This window comes from Galleria mellonella, unplaced genomic scaffold (genome assembly GCF_026898425.1).
Source record: "Galleria mellonella isolate WM207_F2 unplaced genomic scaffold, CSIRO_AGI_GalMel_v1 utg139, whole genome shotgun sequence".
Taxonomy (NCBI): domain Eukaryota; kingdom Metazoa; phylum Arthropoda; class Insecta; order Lepidoptera; family Pyralidae; genus Galleria; species Galleria mellonella.
The window spans coordinates 267,734-287,861 of record NW_026441995.1 but is presented as its reverse complement, the minus strand read 5'-3'; the positions used below and the strand labels follow the sequence as shown (position 1 = coordinate 287,861).

The 20,128-nt window shown below is 35.8% G+C and overlaps 3 protein-coding genes across 5 annotated transcripts; 2 read left to right on the top strand and 1 right to left on the bottom strand.

The window, feature by feature from the left end:
- Positions 1-658: 658 nt before the first annotated feature.
- Positions 659-9,493, bottom strand: LOC113514033 (uncharacterized). Of its 2 annotated transcripts, none has more exons than XM_052903324.1 (9): positions 9,435-9,493; positions 7,980-8,128; positions 6,959-7,107; positions 6,343-6,491; positions 5,780-5,945; positions 5,255-5,518; positions 4,064-5,025; positions 3,128-3,239; positions 659-1,809 (listed from the first exon to the last, which is right to left on the bottom strand). In XM_052903324.1, exons 1-9 carry the CDS (start codon positions 9,491-9,493, stop codon positions 1,795-1,797), a joined length of 2,025 nt encoding a protein of 674 aa, XP_052759284.1. In that variant the 3' UTR covers positions 659-1,794. The 2 variants fall into 2 exon arrangements, with proteins under 2 accessions (XP_052759284.1, XP_026753817.2); XM_026898016.3 differs by having other exon boundaries at positions 8,988-9,446.
- Positions 9,494-14,213: 4,720 nt separating this feature from the next.
- Positions 14,214-15,914, top strand: LOC128202569 (uncharacterized). The gene is made up of 2 exons (XM_052903344.1): positions 14,214-15,276; positions 15,383-15,914. Exons 1-2 carry the CDS (start codon positions 14,423-14,425, stop codon positions 15,408-15,410), a joined length of 882 nt encoding a protein of 293 aa, XP_052759304.1. The 5' UTR covers positions 14,214-14,422; the 3' UTR covers positions 15,411-15,914.
- Positions 15,915-15,944: 30 nt separating this feature from the next.
- Positions 15,945-20,030, top strand: LOC113514034 (beta-1,4-N-acetylgalactosaminyltransferase bre-4-like). 2 transcript variants are annotated; one of them, XM_052903343.1, is made up of 4 exons: positions 15,945-16,108; positions 16,624-17,081; positions 18,458-18,814; positions 19,625-20,030. In XM_052903343.1, the coding sequence occupies exons 2-4, from the start codon at positions 16,645-16,647 to the stop codon at positions 19,809-19,811; spliced, it is 981 nt and encodes a 326-aa protein (XP_052759303.1). In that variant the 5' UTR covers positions 15,945-16,108; positions 16,624-16,644; the 3' UTR covers positions 19,812-20,030. The 2 variants fall into 2 exon arrangements, with proteins under 2 accessions (XP_052759303.1, XP_052759302.1); XM_052903342.1 differs by having other exon boundaries at positions 15,945-16,139.
- The last annotated feature ends 98 nt before the right edge of the window (positions 20,031-20,128 follow it).

Below are 20,128 nucleotides of genomic sequence, written 5' to 3'. Positions count from 1 at the left end.
CTGGTACTGGCTACTTAGATTATATAGATAGAGCCTCGAGCCTCAAAAACGGGTCAACTTTTTGTCAGCTACTTGTCAAATTAGCTGACCAGACCTATACTTACGCATAGAATGTATCTTGACGTATTATTTAATAAATAAAATGAGTGTTTACGCATTAGAAAGATGCAGAAATTATATGACAAAATATACATAAAAGTTATAAAGGAATCACTCATAAATATTTATCATGCAAAACTGTGTAAAAAGTTGATCCCTTTTTTCTCGAAACATTTCTATAGAGACACTCAATCTATATAGGGGGAATGGGATTGTTAGTAATGGAGACTGAGAATCCCATTGCTAGCAATATACCCAACCAGGTCGACCTCCTCGCGGTTCCCCCTGGAAACTATCATGGTTAATTCCTGATGAATTCATCATGATGGGCTAACTGGCCTGTTTTCATTCTCACCTATCACCCTTCACTGGTGCTCCGCCAGCGTATCCCGTTAGCGCAGGCGGGGTTACAATGCCATTTTCATCCACCAAAAAAAAACTCTGTCTATATAATCTAGGAATAGCTATTTTAAAATTAAAAATCAAATTCATAATTTCTCATGTTCTAACAAAAACAAACTACAAACGTAGGGTATAAAAAAAAAGGCATAAAGATTTAAATATTTTATGTTTATTTTAGCAGAACTTATAATAGTGTAAATACATTAAATATTTTGTACAATACCATATAATATAGTTAATTTATTTATACATTTTTTAATATAAAAAAGGCAATGAACGTTTATGACCATTTCGTTTTTATTAATAAGCTGTTAATTTTTTTTTTTTTATATACAATTTAGAATGGCAAACAAGCTGACGGTCCACCTAATGTAAAGTGGTAACCGTCGCCTATAAACATGAGCAGTACCATGGACATAACAGAGTATACTGTTTCGCCCATGATACCCCCCATGCGTTGCCATTCCTGAGGACTCAGGTGTTATTCCTCTGTACCCTGTAAATTCACTGCAATATCCCATCCTTCAAACCGAAACACAGCCATGCAAACACAACTGCTTCACGACAGAAGTACCAAAGCAATCGATTTTTGTACAGTCTCCCTCTAGTAAATCTGGTAAATAGGTAGTCCCTATCAGGTTATATTACTAGCAATGCCCCATGTAAACCATCATAGATAATACTTGTGGAGTTCGTGACGATGGGCGAATTGACCAGCGTCATCCACACCAATGTTTCGTTATAAAGACTCTTAAAAAAGTATTTTATTATGAATGGACTCGATTTTTCGAAATCTATCTCGTAAACTAATATTTTAATTTGATCATTACGCAAAAGTACCATGGGCCATCAAAACGTAAATTTAAAATAACAATTTGGACATAAATCTATTAAAAAATTATTTCACACGTCCTTGGTCCAGGTTAGTAAATATTTATAAATATTTACTAACCTACTTTTGTAATTTGTAAAAAATATTTTATGGTTCCAATAAATAAATACTTTATGAAAAAAATACATTATTTCTCTGTGATATCAAATTGAAGTTTTAATCATAGATTTAAAGTCCCACGATCAATTATTTTGTTGAATATCTAAGTACATGTAAATACTTTTCCCTAATTCAACGATCTGTCACGTGCATCTTGCTATTAGGTGCTGAGTGTAGCAATGGTGACATGGGACATTGTCACATATCCAGTTTGACACCCTGTACAATAAAGTGTTTAGTCACAATAGGTATGTTTTCAATTTCTTCCGTCATCATGTTAAGAAGGTGCAACAGGGTTTGTCTCATTGTTCTGGGTTCTGGAACAAAAATATTTCTATAGTCTTGGTATTTATCTTTTCTTTTGTTGAAATTACTACAGGAACACTTACCTGATATAATTAGTAACAAATTAAAACAAAAAATGTATTATGGGGTTATTTTTCACCAACAAACTTATCCCCTTGTTCATAAATAAAAAGCTCCAACAAACCTATTTTAACTGTTAGAATATTTTGTCACATTCTTTCAAATTGGAAATTCAATACAAAAGAAAAAGACAAAACATATCAATAGCTAATAAGTATATAACGTTTTTATGAATAAGAATGGGGAGGAGTAGTGTCAGAGCAATTGTTCTTTTGTTTACATTTTTGTGAAGTCGAAACAAATAATAGAATCAATTTACTTTAAAGCATGATTTTTTTAATTATTTCTCTATGGTAATTGGAACAAGACTTTAAGCTAAAAAATCTGAATAAATTTTTTCCATACGGCGTCTTCATCTTAGATGAACCTTTCACATAACGGAAGCCGTAGGTAATATACATATTTGCTTTTAAGAAAAATACTTAATTTAATGTAAAAAAAAAATTAATACAACACAATCTTAATATGGTAAAATTTTACAAAAGTAAACCTGGTGAATTTGCAAAAAGTATCGTCAAAATAAGTGTAGAGCTAGCGAAAATACAGAGTAATATACTCATGGAAAATTCAAACATCCTAAGGGTAGTCTGGTAAAGAATGCCGGTAGCATTAAATCTACCTTTCAGGCCACATTTTATTGGTCGACTGGCTTCTTTTTTTTTATACAACTCAGAATGGCAAACAAGCCGACGGCCCACCTGATGGAAAGTAGTAACCGTCGCCTATAGACATGAGCAGTACCATGGACATAACAGAGTATACTGTTTCGCCCATGATACCCCCCCATGCGTTGCCATTTCTGAGGACTCAGGTGTTATTCCTCTGTACCCAGTAAATTCACGCCATATCCCACCCTTCAAACCGAAACACAGCCATGCAAACACAACTGCTTTACGGTTGAAACACGAACGGGACAGAGGTACCTACGCAAACGACTTTTGTACAAAGTCTCCCTTTACTTACCTGGAACTTTATTCACGAGACCAGGATAAATTCATTGTCCGGAATAAAAAATAGCTCATATCTTTTTCATCCCATATAGTAGGTACGTGTATACCAAAAATCATATATAATTGGTTTAGCCGTTAAGACGCTAAGACAACAAACAAACTTCCTTTCCCATTTATTATTAGTAAAGATAACATTTAAAATGCCGGCGAGTTCAAAATATAGTTCTTTTTGAAGTAGCATGTAAGGCACAAGACTCACTTGCGAGCGCTGACAGAGACCAAAGTAGCCGAGCAGGACGCCTCCCCTCTCCATGCCGGTGCGGCAGTTCACCGACGACACCTGCAGCCCCGCCACCTGCACCTCGTAGTACCTGACCATCACAATCGACAAATTTCGAAATTGTCAACCACTACACGCGGAGTTGCCATTTTGTCCATAGACAAAGTTTCCATTTATGTTTCTCTCGTCTGCTTAGACTTTGAAATTCAACGAAAGAAAATCCTCAGCGTAAATTTTGGTCCAGACAAAATAAAACTTAAGAATTGCTACAGCTCACGTATGTTTTGCAAGTAAACGGTTTACATAAGGAAAAGATTGTACGCAGATAAAGACGTTTTGGTAATAGATACTGGTCCAGAGATGGTCGATGTTCAAATGTCGTTGAAAGATGACTTGAAGCTTTCTAGTTCGGGCGTCTAGTGTAGAGACTGACAATTCGAACCGCGTGTCTAATTAAGCAGTAACATAGATGAAAAGTTGAGACTAAATTGTGCTGTAATAACAATATTAAAACACAGAATAAATGTAGATCATTTACTGTTAATGTAATCGTGACACATGTTTTTGTTTTTACAACACGAGTATGCGGCTCACTTGATGGTAAGTGACTACCACCGCCCATGATCACCCACAACACCAACCAACCTATGATGGCAGATAGGTGTTATACCACAAATTGTTAATGTAAATTAAACTTCTTAAATCAAAGACAAAAACGTAGATACTAAATCCAACGAATACTATTCATGTCATGTCAATATTCAACGGTTACTACCTTCCATCACGTGAGTCACCACCTTACTTGCTATTTTCAGAAGAATTAAAAAAAAAGCATTATTTTATATTTATATATTTCCAATTACCTAAAATACTATAGCATAACTATAGCATTATATTATCTGTGCCAATACTCACCTTATTCTCCACCCATAAGAATTTTCCACCGAAATATAGAAACCTGGCTCCTTGAACAGCAGGTACTTCTGTAATTCCCTAAACTCGCTGCTCGTTACATTCAACGGGTACACGCTCAGAGTACCCGACGTGGTCTGGTTGACGGCGGAGATAACTTGCTGCTGCGCCGGTAAGTCGCGCCCCACCAGCACCACCTTCAAATCCTCGCCCGTCGCATTCCTTGCATGCAGTTTAATGTTTAAGAACTGCTCCTCATTCTCGGTCAATGTTTTTGTCACCACGCAAACGATTAACGTGTCCTTGCATTGGAAATCGCAATGGAAGATCCTAGTCATTCTGTGCTCGGGTGACAACTTATCGGAAGGATTTACTTTTAAACAAGAACCTCCAATAAAACTGTCTTCCAAGCACACTTCAAGGCACTCCAGCTCATCGGGGACGCAAGCTAGTGCATACCGCGTCTTCACCTGCGCTTGCGCCTGTCTTAAATTCACGGGCATTTGCACCATTGACTGTCCAGTCGATGTGCTCGGACCCGACTCCTGATCAACATCTCTCTCATCCGTTACCGCTGCGTCTTCCTTTTCCCCGCCAATTTCAGTTTTCTTTTCTGATTTCTTGAATAAATTTTGAAAAGTACGCTTCATTTTCTTTTTAACGGTACTCGTTTCATCATCAGAGTCGTCTATAACATTATCTTCGACTTGTGCATTCACTTCGTTAGTAGTTGACCATTTAACCTCGGTTCCACTTTCTTTACTTTTTAAAGAGTGTAACTCTTGTCTGCTGGTGAGGAATGATTCCCGATATTTTATGATTCCTTTTGGGTCTCTAACGATACATTTTTGGGAGACAGTCATGATGTTGTCCAATGTAGAAAGGAGGTAGCCGTGTGGGCCGTGATTTGCGTTGGGCTGGTACTGCATATGTCGCAAGTTGTACCATGGTACAGGACATAAAACCTGTAGGAAGGAGCAAATCATCCTGTGAGATTTATCGACGCGCTTGAGTAAAGAAATAAACCCATCAGTTTCGTATATTAAATGCAAAAATAATCTACAAATTTTAAAAGCTGATTCCTACTAGTCTTTCAAAGATTAGCAATCTTTTATTAGAATGAGTTACAAAACAAGCATATTTATGATTCATTTAAAAAAATGTAAAAAATAACACAACCATTTGATAAAATACCTCTCCATATAATCTTCTTTTCTTTCCTTGTCCTCTGCAGAAGGAAGTCTGAAAGGGCAGCGTGCAAGGTAGCCTAGTATTTAAGAAGGGCCATATACTGCCCCACAGCGCGCGGTCCCTCAACAGGAACTGATCGTAAGCGTCCAAATCGTCGGCCACTGCGACAGCGTTGTAGCCAGTCTTGTCTTGACTCATCGCCTCGTGGGTCCAGGCAGGCGCGAAAATGGCCAAGGAACACCCATGGCTGTAGGCTACTTCCACTGCCTGAACAAAATAATTAATACAATTAAAATTGATTTAGGAGTACCCACATTTTTACTTGGTAACCCTTTTGTCAATTACCGCTTTCCAGTAACTGACCTCTCAACTAGTTCGACATTCAAAATTGAATGGACATTAAAAATTTAATGCCCTTCCTTCCTTCCTTAGTTTTCTAAGCAACCTGCATCCACAAAGTTCCTACTGTGCAAGTCTTCGCTAGATGCACCGAAGACAGTAAAGAAAGAAAGGAACATGATTAGTTACCTCCCGTATATTAAACTGGCCGCCTCCGTAGAAGTTCCTGCCCCACACATCAATGCCGATGTAGAGGTCGGTGAGGCGATCACCGGCCACCTTCGCACTCGACGCTACGTCCGCCTCCGTCCACGAGTAGTTGGTGAAGAATCCGTCGCAGGCGTCAAAGAAATCTCTGCAAAATTGAAATATACACATTTTGCTTGAGTACTATTATTACATCTCCTTTTACTTTAGAGGTAGGCATAACAGATCGTCACGTTGTTGCTAGTGTCCGTAGGCTGTGCAGTAATGATTTATTAACAGATCATCTTTAGAAATAAGGACATCCATTGGTTTTATTTTACAAAAATCGTCAGCATCAACCAGCTATTACATATGCTATATATTTTACGTTTGCTTGCAACCAATGTCGTCAACCAACAAGAGAAAGAATATTAAACAAAGTAATATCAGTAACAAAAGGAAATCTAAAAACTACTTGTTCGATGAGGCTATCCACTAAGGGCTTTAGAATCTAGGCGAAGGGAATATATGCGCTGAGTGACAGCTAGAAATAGGGAGTGACTGACTTATTTTTGTGGTTGAGCCCGTTCTGCCAGTTGAGGTGTCCGTCTATGGTGACGCTGTCGTACCAGATGAGCACCGGCGCCGGCAGCTCCTGGTGCAGCATCTTGTGCAGGTAGCGCACGAACTTCAGCAGCATCGCGGGTTTCGTCACCTACACGCACATCATACGAATGGTTAACATCAATACAAAAGTCACCTACTTGATAAAAAATTGTAACCGTCGATTATCGAGCTCTTATGCTTTGTAATTCCTAAGACTTATGGCATTATACCATCAACATCCTTTTAGTGTTCCACTTGTGAAATTAACATTTTCCCTAAGGAACAAGAGCCGAAAACCAGTGAAAATGTGTTGAACCTTCCATAACAATACAGCACACCCATCTATCAAGTCAGCATGTGGGACTAAATTTTTTGTTGCTTTTCGAAACATGTTTTTTATTGGAAAAAAATGTTCAATTTCACTGGTATATCCTAAAGTTTTTATCATTCTGTAGAAACAATAGTCTTGTCCCGTCGTTGGAAGCTTGAAAAATCAGGATCGTAGCTGTATTGTACTGTATACCCAAATTGGGTCAGAGACTCTGTTGTTTAAAAAACTATTAGACATAAGAATACCTTATTTTCAACGTTCAGTAGCCACCCATCGAACTTCAGCGTTTTTGCGATGGCCACGAGGGCGCTTGCGAAATCCTGATACTGAGCTTCTGACTCCAACATTTTGTCCCAGAACGCAATGCCGTTCCCCCATTCTGTTATGACCGTACCTGAAAATAGTTACGCCATATCGCTTATTCCAGTAATCAGTGGCAGACCAGCACGATATCGTGTAACCAATAACCTTTAATCAGAATTTGAGTGCACTACACAGAACATCTTTTTTTTTTTTTAATTTACCTGCAAAAGAAATCTGCGCAAAGCGCCAAAACAGTCTTTTTTTTTCATACCAGCTCTACCTCATGCCATATCTTTGACCTCCCTATACAACATGACACTAGTGTTTCCTTTTTTTATGCAACTTAGAATGGCAAACAATCTTACGGCCCACCTGATGGAAAGTGGTAACCGTCGCCAATAGACATGAGCAGTACCATGGACATAACAGAATATACTGTTTCGCCCATGATACCCATGCGTTGCCATTCCTGAGGACTCAGGTGTTATTACTCTGTACCCTGTAAATTCACGCCATAACCCACCCTTCAAACCGAAACACAGCCATGCAAACACAGCTGCTTCACGGTAAAAACATACTTTATCTGTCTCATGCAATTATTACTCAGCCAGAACGGTAAACAATGAAAATTAATCAATAGTATTCATCTTGTAAAATTAACTGCAAGTTGCAACATATAAAAAACTAACTTCTACTCGCGACTTCGTCCGCGTGACCGGGATATGTACATATTTTGACCGGAATAAAAAGTTAGGCTACTTTTCGTCCTTCTTTGTCTTGTATAATACCTGTATATAAAATTTGATAACGATTGCTTAAGCCCAGAGGCAATAAACAAACAAGCCGCGTAACAAACAGACACACTTTCATATTTATAATATTAGTAAGGATTGAATACTAAATGGACGGATATATGCTGAAATGATGAGAATGATGATGACATAATAAATAATTGGGAATAACCAATAACTTTGACGCCGTGCGCGTGGCCCACATTAATCCAGCCGAGTGGCGGTATCGTGATGAGGTGGTGACTGAAGTAGCAGAAGATGTCGATACCCGACCAGTTGTAGAACGTGTACGCGTCGTGCTGGCCCGTACCGTCGATAATGCTGCAAGTGCGATACGACAGACATATTACGGAACACGAAAACATAAGGCCTTAGTCTTCAGAATTGGTAGCACACGAGGGGCAATACAATGTATTTTATAATGTCAATAGTACTTTTACGTGTCTACAGGCGACGGTTACAACATTCCATTAGGTGAGCTTGTTTGATTTATTATTATTTGATTATTACAGCAGACCTTACATAGGTTAAGGATAATCAGATGTTTATTCGAAGAAGCATGTAAGGACGATGGATAGAACGAAGGAAGAAGGATAGTGAAAAAATTAAATATTAAAACAAATCACAGTAATCCAGAGACCCTAGCAACAATAGAGAAGTCGCCGATACGTAAATAAAAAAAATATATATAATAAATAAATAAATCTATGTGTCTCTACAAGAATCTATCAAAATGGACAGATTTGTTGAAATGCGTATCATTGCTGTAAAAAATACAATATTTCCCCGTGTCTATTACGAGTACAACTAATTAAAAAATATTAGCGAGAAAGTTACGAAAAAGGTAAAACCTTTTAATCGTAAAAAAAGACTGACCCGAAACCTAAGATTAAAGTGTGTTCCCAAAAAATTATGATGGTTTTTAGCATAAAATTGTACCAAATTTATCTAAAAACACAAGTAAAATAAATATCTATTCGTGTTACTTATCATTAAAAGAACTATAACCCAGTGCCGTGAATACATTAAAAACGAAATAAAAACAGTTACAGCCGTCCATAGATTAAGCTACTATCGTTACAGGTGTATTTCTATCTTCAATCTTAAGATATCGTTTGGACAGCATAATAACTAAGTGCTATTTATTGTAGTTATTATGTCCAATATGTGAATACTTTACCTATCATCGTGATATCCGTTAGCCATATCATGGCATACCAACGTCTTGGGTAAATTAGATTCATTGTGCCGGTCTATATCATCCGTATCCGGATCGAAATGACAAAATATATGTGGGTTATCAAGGATTACTGCAGCTTGTTTGTTTATCTCAATATTCTTTATTATTTTTTTACTATGTAACTGTAATTCTTTACATAAAGATCTCCACGAAGGAGGACTTTCTAAAAATAATAATATTTCACTGTATGTATCGAGCGGTTTGCAGGTTAGTTCATCTTCCTTCCAAATAGACTTCACTTTCATTTTCAATTCACTTTAAACTAAGACTACATACACAAATTGTACAGCAATCGATTTTAATTTGCAATATATAAATTATGCACTTATTTACAGAAAGAACTAAACTAAGTTAGATTTATTTACGATTAATTGTCACTGATCTGACATTTTATTTTGACAGCGACAATAATGGCGGGCAATACGAACGTGCGAAGCGTGAAGCATAAACAACTAAATTGATATGCCGGAATGCTAGAATATAAACTTCTAATAATGTACTTTAGAAAATAGGATACGTGTCAAGGTTTTTGCGCGTTTAGGCTTTGTTATCGCTGATATAAAATATGTAAATATTTATTAAACAAACTAAGTTCAAATCAAATAGATTTTTGTTTGTACGCGCGTCAATATCGTTTGTAATCGAAACTCGACCGGTAGATATTTTGCCAGTGATAAAGATGTATAAACATAATGTGTTTACTCATTTATTTTATATATTCATATACCAACTCAGTTTATTCTCCGATTTTTCATAATTCTGGATTAAAAGTAATAAAATTTATAGTATATTTTTTTACAAGCCACTTGTTTGCACAATTTATTTATGGATTGTTATTAATTACGTAGACGAAATAACAATAGAGGTTTCGTATCGTATCGTAGATATTTCTAGAATATAAGTAGGTATCATTAAATAAATACTTTAATTACCACTAGTAATGGAATATTTTACTAAACTGTGGGAGCCCAGTGCTCTAGTTTTATTTAGTTGCAATAATGTTTGTAGGTCAGCTCAGTGATAAGGGTTGCATTGTTCATTGGCATGATATTTCCGTTGGAGAACGGAAACTAGATCATAACTATAACTAAGTAAATGACTGAACCCAAAATACAATGTTACGGGATATGTTGATACGACGATATTGATAGTGACGAGGTAATATATTTAAACTAACTAAAGACTAACAACAAATATGAATGATTTTATAATATACTAAATAAGTAACTAAGAAAATATAACAAACTAGCTGACGGAATACGACTACTACTACTAGAAGACGAACGGTGGAATGCGCGTGAGCTGCGCGCGTTACTGGACAGTACTTGGACATTGCAACATTACTTTATTTTTCTAAAATAAACGTAGCCTAAGTTACTTCTTATTACATCAGCTACCAGCCAATAAAAGACCCGTCAAATCAGTCCAGCCATTTCAGAGATTAGCCGAAACAAACAGACAAAAATTGTAAAAATGTTATTTTGGTGTATGTACAGTATATATATGTGTAGTAAAAAAACGGTTATTTCAATATTACAAACAGATACTCCAATTTTATTTATATGTATAGATATGTTTGCATGGCTGTGATTCAAGGGTGGATGTGGCAGTGAAATTATAGGGCACAACAGCATACACCTTAATTCGTAAAAATGGCAACACATGTAGGGTATCATGGCCGACGGTTATCACTTTCCATCAGGTGATTTGCCATTGTAAGTTGCATAAAAATTTTTTATCTGTGCATTACAGTCATCAGGATAAAAAATAATAAAATAAGATTTTTTTATAGTTGAAAATGGAATAATAATCCATTGTTGCCTCTTTATCTAATTCATTTTGATTGTGTACATATTGTTAATCTTTATAAACTGTACCATTCTTTGAAGGATTTTTATTTATTCAACCCCGCCTACGCTATCGGTATACACCTAAGAACAAGGATTTACATTGATTGGGCACCAGTGAAAGATGATAAGTAAGGATGAATGCAAGTTAGTTGATCCATTGTGATGATAAATCATCACAAGAAATTACCATAATGGTTTTCTGTGGGAACCGCTTGCTGGTGGACCTGATATGATTTTTTTTATACAACTTAGAATGGCAAACAAGCTGACGGTCCACCTGATGGAAAGTGGTAACCGTCGCCTATAGACATGAGCAGTAGCATGGACATAACAGAGTATACTGTTTCGCCCATGATACCCCCTATGCGTTGCCATTCCTGAGGACTCTGGTGTTATTCCTCTGTACCCAGTATATTGCTAGTAATAGGGTCTTATAGCTAACAATCCTTTTTGCCCTTAAGTAATAAGTTTTTTTTAATGGATGATAATGGAATAATAACCACGCCTGCGCTATCGGTATATACTAGCGGGGCACCAGTGAGGGATGATAGGTGAGGGTGAAAGGTCAGGTCAGTTAGCCCATCATGACGAATACACTTGGAACTTAGCAAGATGGTTTCCAGGGGGAACCACGTGGAGGTCGACCGGGTTGGGTATATTGCTAGCAATGGCGCCCGTAATCTCCATTATTGACAATAAGTAATAAGTTAATTTCAGGAATGTATTATAACGTATTAGTTTCATTAATAAAATAACGTGTAAGTTAAATACTAGCTCGCGGAGAGCCAATAAGCTAATACCAGAGCAACAAGAAAACACTTCTATATTTTGCATTGCATAGGTATACAGTGTAGAACGAATCCTACTAGATGGAGTGACGACCTCAAATGCATTGCAGGAAGTCAATGTATGCAGGTGGTTCAGGACCATTGCGTATAGCGGTCTATGGGGGAGAACTATGTCCAGCAGTGGACGAATGATGGCCAAAATGATGATAGGAACCCCACCTTATGGAGACCGCTATCACGCCTGATAATTTGACTCTGTGGTTTGACTGACGTTTTGATTGTGACAATCAATCACACAGATTATCATTTATCAATTAGGCTGTCACTGTCGTAGCATAACAAATAAGAAATCAGACTTATTTTATTTGATTAATAAATATAATCCTTTTATAATAGCTCTACAAGAGACTTGGTTAAAGCCAGGATATCCTTTTAGGATTTCAGGCTTTACAAGTCTCCGTGATGATAGAGCTGACGGATATGGCGGTGTTGCCATATTGGTCAAAAACTCCCTTCTTTTTTCTTCTTTTTCGCTTCCTGTATATAGCGGCATTAATGCAGCTGCTATAATTATAAATGGTATCTGTTTTGTTACTTTATATATTCCTGATCCTACATGCCAAATATATTCACAACTAGAACAATTATTTTCAATTTTACCTAAACCTTTTCTCGTAATGGGCGATTTTAATGCTCAGCACCAATCGTGGGGCAGTTCTACTTCTAATTTTTATGGTGGAAAACTCCTGACGATAATTGACACTTACAACTTATGTATTATTAACTCAGATGTACCGACACGTAGAATTGCACCGAATGAAGGGTTTAGTGCTCCTAATATTTCAATATGTTCTTCTGATTTAGCTTCTTCACTGTCGTGGTATCCTCATTCCTCTACCTTCGGAAGCGATCACTTTCCCCTCATTCTTTCTTTTCCAATTTCCATTCCCTCAAGTCGAAAGAGTGGTCCTCGACTTAAATATAATTTATCAAATGTAGACTGGAATATTTACAAACAATATTTAGATAATAAAATATCGGAGTTACCTATTGTTTATCATGGAAATGAACATCAATGTTGTAATGACTTGATAATTAATATGAAGGAGGTTGCTGATTTATTATTTCCTGTTAAAAATAGTGCTTCAGGGAAAATTCCCTCCCCACCTTGGTGGGACAAAGATTGTACGGAAGCAATTAAAAATCGTAAAGAGGCTGAAAAAAATTATAATAATTACATGACATCAGAAAATTTTGAAATTTACACCGCAGTTTCACGTTCTACTCAAAAACTACTGAAAAAAAAGAAATTGGAAGGTTGGAGAAGATTTTGTTCTTCTATCTGTCCAGAAGTTAATTCATCAGTCGTTTGGAATAATATTAAAAGATTCAGATCTGCCTTTAGTGATCATACATCACGTTCTGCACTCGATTTAACTTTAGCGAATAAATTTTTAGATCGCCTTGCTCCTAGTTATGTGCCGGAATGCCTTTACAATATTTCTCTATCCGTCTCTGACGAATTATCCGAACTTGAGTCTCCTTTTACTCTTGTAGAACTTAAAGGTGTTCTAGCTTGTATTAAAGACTCTGCACCGGGAGAGACGGTATACCGTATTCCTTTTTTAAAAATGCTAGCGATGCGACATTAATTTACTTTTTAAATATAATTAATTCCATAATTATTTCGGGAAATATACCTACTTCATGGAAGTCTCAGATTATTATACCATTTCTAAAGCCTCATAAACCACCTTCTGAACCATCTTCATACCGTCCTGTTGCACTTTCCTCTGTCTTACTAAAGCTAGCTGAACATTTAGTGAAGAACCGTCTAGAATGGTTTTTAGAAAGTAATAACTTACTATCCCCGAACCAGTTTGGTTTTAGGAAAGGTAAGAGCACCTTAGATAATGTGAGCATTCTTATTTCAGATATTCATATAGCTTTCTCACAAAATTTGTCAATCCTCTCAGCCTTTTTAGATATAAATTCTGCCTATGATAATGTAATAATTTCTATTTTAAAAACTAAATTACAAGCTTTAAATGTACCGGTAATGCTTTCTAATTTCATTATTAATATTTTATCAGAAAGAACAATACATATGGATCTAGATGAAGATACCAAATTATCTAGAACAGTATGGAAAGGCCTTCCACAAGGATCTGTTCTCAGTCCAATTTTATTCAACATATACACATACGATCTAGAATCATTCCTTGATAAATCCGTCAAAATTTTACAATATGCTGATGATCTCTTATTATATTTTATTGCGAAGTCCATAGAATCTGCTTCTGCCAAATTATCTGATTCATTAGATTTGTTAAAAACGTGGTTAGATGCAAATGGTCTTAATCTTTCTGTAACCAAGAGTAGTGTAGTTTTGTTTTCAAGAATGAGATCACCGCAACAAATTAAGGTGCTTTATGATAACTCATATATTCCTATAAAGACTGAAATTAAATTTTTAGGTATCGTGCTAGATAATAAATTAACAGGTTTGTCCCACTGTAATTATATTTCCACGAAATGTGAGCGTAACCTCAACATTCTTAGGTGCCTTGCTGGAGTTTGGTGGGGAGCACATCCCGTTTCACTAAAACTTGCTTATAATGGTCTTATAAGGAGTGTCATTGATTATGGAACTTTTTTGTTAGCTCCAGGAAGTTCATTTGCTTTTAAGAAATTGGATTTAATTCAATCAAAGGCCTTGAGGATTATCTCTGGAGCAATGAAATCAAGTCCAATCAATGCTTTACAGCTCGAAGTCGGTGATCCACCTTTAGTTTTAAGAAGGCAATATTTATCTGATCGCTTCTTTTTTCGTTGTTTACAATTATCTGATCATCCGCTTATTCAAAAGTTATCTCAACTATATATCTTTATTTCGTCTTCATCTTATTGGAAACATAAAAAACCTCCATGTTTAATACAAAGTTATGAAAAATATAAATCCATAGAATCTCCCACTTTTACATCGTCCTGTTTTCCCATTTATAAATGCTCATATCAATCTTTAGTTTTATCTCCTAATATTAAATATGATTTTGGGTTATCAAAAAATGATTCAGAATTGAATGCCAAATTTATGTTTATAACTGACATTGAATGGAATGAATGGCACTACATCTTTACTGATGCATCAAAACCAGACAATAGCGGTTGTGTAGGTGTGGGTGTGTTTCATTCACAATTTAATATCGTTCAAAAAATTAAACTTCCACCGGAATCTTCAGTTTTTACCGGGGAATGTTATGGTATTTTAAAAGCTGTAGAATATATACTTTTAATGAAATTACATAAGGCAATAGTTTTCACTGACTCTATGAGCTCTTTGCAAGCTCTAGCCAAATATCCGTTTAAATCAAAACCAGTTTATCCCATTATTTGTGACATAAGACAAAGTCTTTATCTTTGCATGTTGAGAGGGTATTCCGTTTCTTTTGCCTGGTTACCAGGACACAGTGGTATTAGCGGCAATGACAAAGCTGACCTTATTGCAAGAGAGGCTGTAACTTGTGGTGATATGTATCCGTATCATAATTACTGTAGTGACCTAGCTTGTCTCCCAAAAATATATTTAAGGTATGCCTGGAAGGAATATTGGGAAAAAACAAGTACAATAAAAGGAAGATTTTATCGCCTTATACAACCCGATATTCCTTTCAAACCATGGTTTTGTAAATTTAAGCTTGGAAAGACCGCAACAACTATTATAACTCGTATGCGTCTAGGTCACGTATGCACACCTTCTCATTTATACAAGCTTGGTATTGTACAAAGTTCGTCGTGTAATTGCGGTGCTGAAGTGGCGGACTTGAATCATATATTCTTCTCATGTTCTAAATTTGACCATACCTCCCTTTTTAATCATCTCCGATCCATCCGTGTTCCATTCCCAACTTCTATTCTTACTCTACTTTCTTCCAATGATCCTATTATCTATAAAATACTATCTTCATATATATATGATAACAATATTAAGATTTAGTTATATTACATGAATACATTTATAGTTGCATCAATTGCTTTTCCTATATATTTATAAGTATATTCTCATATGTACAAGTATATCCTTCATATCCTATAAATATCCTAGACCTAATCCTTATCCTTTCTAAATTCGTTTGTGTTAGGTATTTTTATTACTATTATCGTTTCCCCGTTTTGTTCTTGGCAAAATACCCTAATATCGGGGTGAACGCCACAAAAGAAGAAAAAAAAAAAAAAAAAAAAAAAATTAGGCTGTCAGTTAGACAAAGATTTCGATAGACACATAAACTGTTGTTTTATTAGTTACATAGTCTTTCTATTTTTTGTTATTATCAAAATTGTTTACTAATGATTAATGAATATTTCCGCACATCGATTCTTATAAATACATTCAACAAATGTATTGTAACAGCATTAAACATAGGTACGCAGTTTTTAAGAACTGATTTCACCAAGTGAGTTTGTTTTTCAATAAATTTTCAACTAGCTTTAAAATGTAAACAAGAAATCCTCAAACTGTTGTTGTTCCTTAATTAAGTAATTATTTAATCAATGAATAAAAACAATTCTAAATGTAATAGTGATTAAAATATATGCATAGATAAACTGCCAGTCCGTCATCAACAGCTGTTGTACTGTACCGGCTTTACATTAAGATATTCCTTATGAATACTTCCTTTTTTTACGAAGGAAATCCTAATTATTAATTGCTTTCCAAACCACATAGTGTTTCGAACGCTATTCTTGCTTAGCATCATCTTACTACATTCATGATTATAGTAAACTGGAAAAAACTCTTGTATATAGGTCCCTCTAACTGCAAACCCGTAGGTGGTGGCCCACATCGCCCACACTTTTCGTCGCTTTTGCATCTCTTTATAGTTTGTTTCGAATCAAAATTATAAATAATTGATGGTAATATTACATGCATTGTTACAGTTGTGTAATCATTCAACACAAATGGCGAAATCTTCATTAAGAAATAGAATCCTGCAAATACGTGTGAGCTCATGCATCATAGTCATACTATGTCTCATAACTGTAATACAATTTTTTATAACATGCGGCAAATATAACTACCCGCACACACCCCGGACGGAGCTGGTTGACAAACTTTTCACCGGAGTCACTCCATTTCTAGCGTCAAAGCAATCTAAACCAGACTGTACTTACATCAATATATTACAGAGTAAGAAATCCCATCACAGTTGGGATATTCCTAGAAAGTATGATGATTTCTCTCCGAAAGGCATCATGAATGGTAGCTATGCCCCAGAGGAGTGCAATCCACTATTCAGTGTAGCAATATTGGTCACATATAGAAATAGACAAAGTCAATTGGACATATTTCTTCCATACATGCACAACTGGCTGAGGAAACAGAATATACACTATAAGTAAGTTTAAAAACTTTTACTAAATAAATAAGAATATAATACACAAAAAAAAATCACTTTAGTTGTGGCAAAACCTGGTGTCTAAGATACAAGTTACGACTTAGTTTAGGCTCCAGATCTCCCACAAATTACGATACTTTTATTTTGTATAAAGGAAATAATCTGTACATTGTAATTTGTGGAGATGAATAAACTAATTTTATTATTAAAACCAATTATTTTGATTTTAAAACTAAACTACTTAATCAATTTCTATAGGATCAATCTGTAAGTATATACTTTCAGAAACTTTCTAAGTTAATTTACTACTGACAGAGTTATGATGTAACAAACATAAACAAATAAGGACATTCTTTTTAAAGTCGGTTGAAAATTAAATCACAACTATGATTTCTAATGACCTTATTGATGTTTCTACCTACCTAGGTAGAAACATTTATTTATTATGCTGGCTTTTTATAACAAGTCAGGTCAGTTGGATCATAATGATGAATTCATCAGAAATTAATCATGGTAGTCTCCATGGAGGACCGCATGGAAGTCAACCTGATACAGTATATTCCTGGGCATGGAGCCATTAGATATTACTAATAATTCCTCTATTTTTTCATAGTTTCTACTAAGACAATTGTAATTCATTTATTTATTTAAGCAAATAACTGTATTTAAATATTTTTTATATCCCTGTGAGACCCCATGGGACCTACCAAAAGGTGTCCACCAAAAATTCTCAGTTGAATTGTATTTTTTTTTTGTTTGTTTGTTACCTGAAAACTTCATCATTTGAAAAATTCTTAATTTTATTTTAAATATACATTGAGATGAAATGGTAACACCTATTGAAATTGCATAAAAATTGGTTCAGTGGTTTGTTTTTTAAAACAAATTATGTTGTTTTTTCATCATTAAAATTATTGTTTTTTTTTTTTTTTATTTATGAAATATACTTTCAAACAATTAAAACTCCTCTCATGTTGCAAGTGTTCATGGGTGACAGTAGCCACTGTCCATCAGGCAAACCATCTGCTTGTTCGTCTCCCTAACAATAAAAAAAAATAAAGTCTATCTCCTGGCTCTATGCTAAGTTATAACAGTAATTTTACAAACGTTAGCAATTAATTTTATCTAATATAGTGAACACTCTATGTAAGCAACTCATTTGAACCAATTTCAATAAAAAAGTTTCTTATTGGGGAAAGTTGCTTATAGGGGAAAAAAGAGTATAAAAATACCATCTGGAAATATATTTTTACTTATTTCTTTTACTAAGCTGAGTAGAATAAATAAAATATAAAGAATGTTGCTTATAGAGAGGTCGCTTATATACAGTGTTCACAGTATTGTATATTTGAAATGTGCACTGTGTAAGTTTTCAGGATATACCTGATAGAACAGGAAGATGAAAAGCCATGGAATAAGGGCATGCTATACAACATCGGAGCTAAATACGCTATAGCGGACAAGTTTCCATGTCTCATCCTGCATGATGTGGACTTGCTGCCGTTGGATGAATCCAACCTGTACGTGTGTATGAAGGAGCCTCGCCACATGAGTGCCAGTATTGACAAATTCAGATTTGTACTCACTTACGACACATTAGTTGGTGGAGTACTGGCAATGCGCTCTGAACAGTATCTACTGGTCAATGGATTCTCCAACCGGTTTCATGGCTGGGGAGGAGAAGATGACGATTTAGCCGATAGAATAGCCTCGAGGAAATTAAGTATTCTGAGGTAAGAAATGTAATCATTAGCATATCAGCCTTTAACTGTCCACTGCTGAACATAAGCCTCCCTCTTGAGGGGTTTTGCCAGTAGTTGCCACGCTTGGCAGGCGGATTGGCAATTGCAGTTAGGTTTTGTGGACGTTTTAAGAGGGACGCTGCTGCCCATACCTTGCCCTACCTTAGTCATCTCTTACGACACTCACGGGAAAGGAAGGGGTGGCCTATTCTATGCCGGGACCACACAGCAAGAAGTGTAATACATCAGTAATATTATTAATATTTTACAATAACTTTACTATTATCTTATTAATATTGTAAATGCGAAAGTTTGTAACAAAGGATGGATGGACTGTGTCTTATTATTTAAAAAAATAACCAAAGAAGCTGAGCGGTTCATTAAAATGTAATAAACCACAAAATTATTATTTGTATAATTTATTACCAGAGGGAGACTTTGTACAAAAGTCGATTGCTTGGGTACCTCTGTCCCATTCGTGTTTCAACCGTAAAACAGTTGTGTTTGCATGACCGTATTTCGGTTTGAAGGGTGGGATATGGCGTAAATTTACAGGGTACAGAGGAATAACACCTGAATCCTCAGGAATGACAACGCATGGGGGGTATCATGGGCGAAACAGTATACTCTGTTATGTCCATGGTACTGCTCATGTCTATAGGCGACGGTAACCACTTTCCATCAGGTGGGCCGTCAGCTTGTTTACCATTCTAAGTTGTATTAAAAAAAAAAATTAAATGCCGCGACATTTCTTTCTCGTTGTGACAAAATCTGCAAATACTTAAATAGTTTAATTTCCAGGTTTCCCCGAGATATGTCAGAATATACAATGCTGGTCCACCACCCGGAGCCGAAGAACAGCGAGCGACAACGCATTATGTCAGAGAACAAGCAGCACATCAGCGAAGACGGCCTCAACTCGGTCGTGTACGAATCCATTCAAGTGAAGCCGCAGCGACTTTTCACTATGATCAAAGTTAAATTATGATATGAAAATGGTAGTTCCAAGTTTCAATTTTAAAATTAAATTGCTTAAGGTGTGCGATTAATAATTCATTAAATTGAGACAGTACTATGGAATTGAGTACGCAGTAGATGCCTGTGTACGCCTCTTTACTGCGTTACTTAACCCTTCTTTGCATAATGGTAGAAATTTCCATCATAACATTGAATGCCAGAGGGAGACTTTGTACAAAAGTCGATTGCTTGGGTAATAAGCAGTTGTGTTTGCATGGCTGTGTTTAAAAGAAATTTACTGTGTATGGAGGAATAGCCACGTAGGTGGTTAGGTGGTAGAGCCACGCT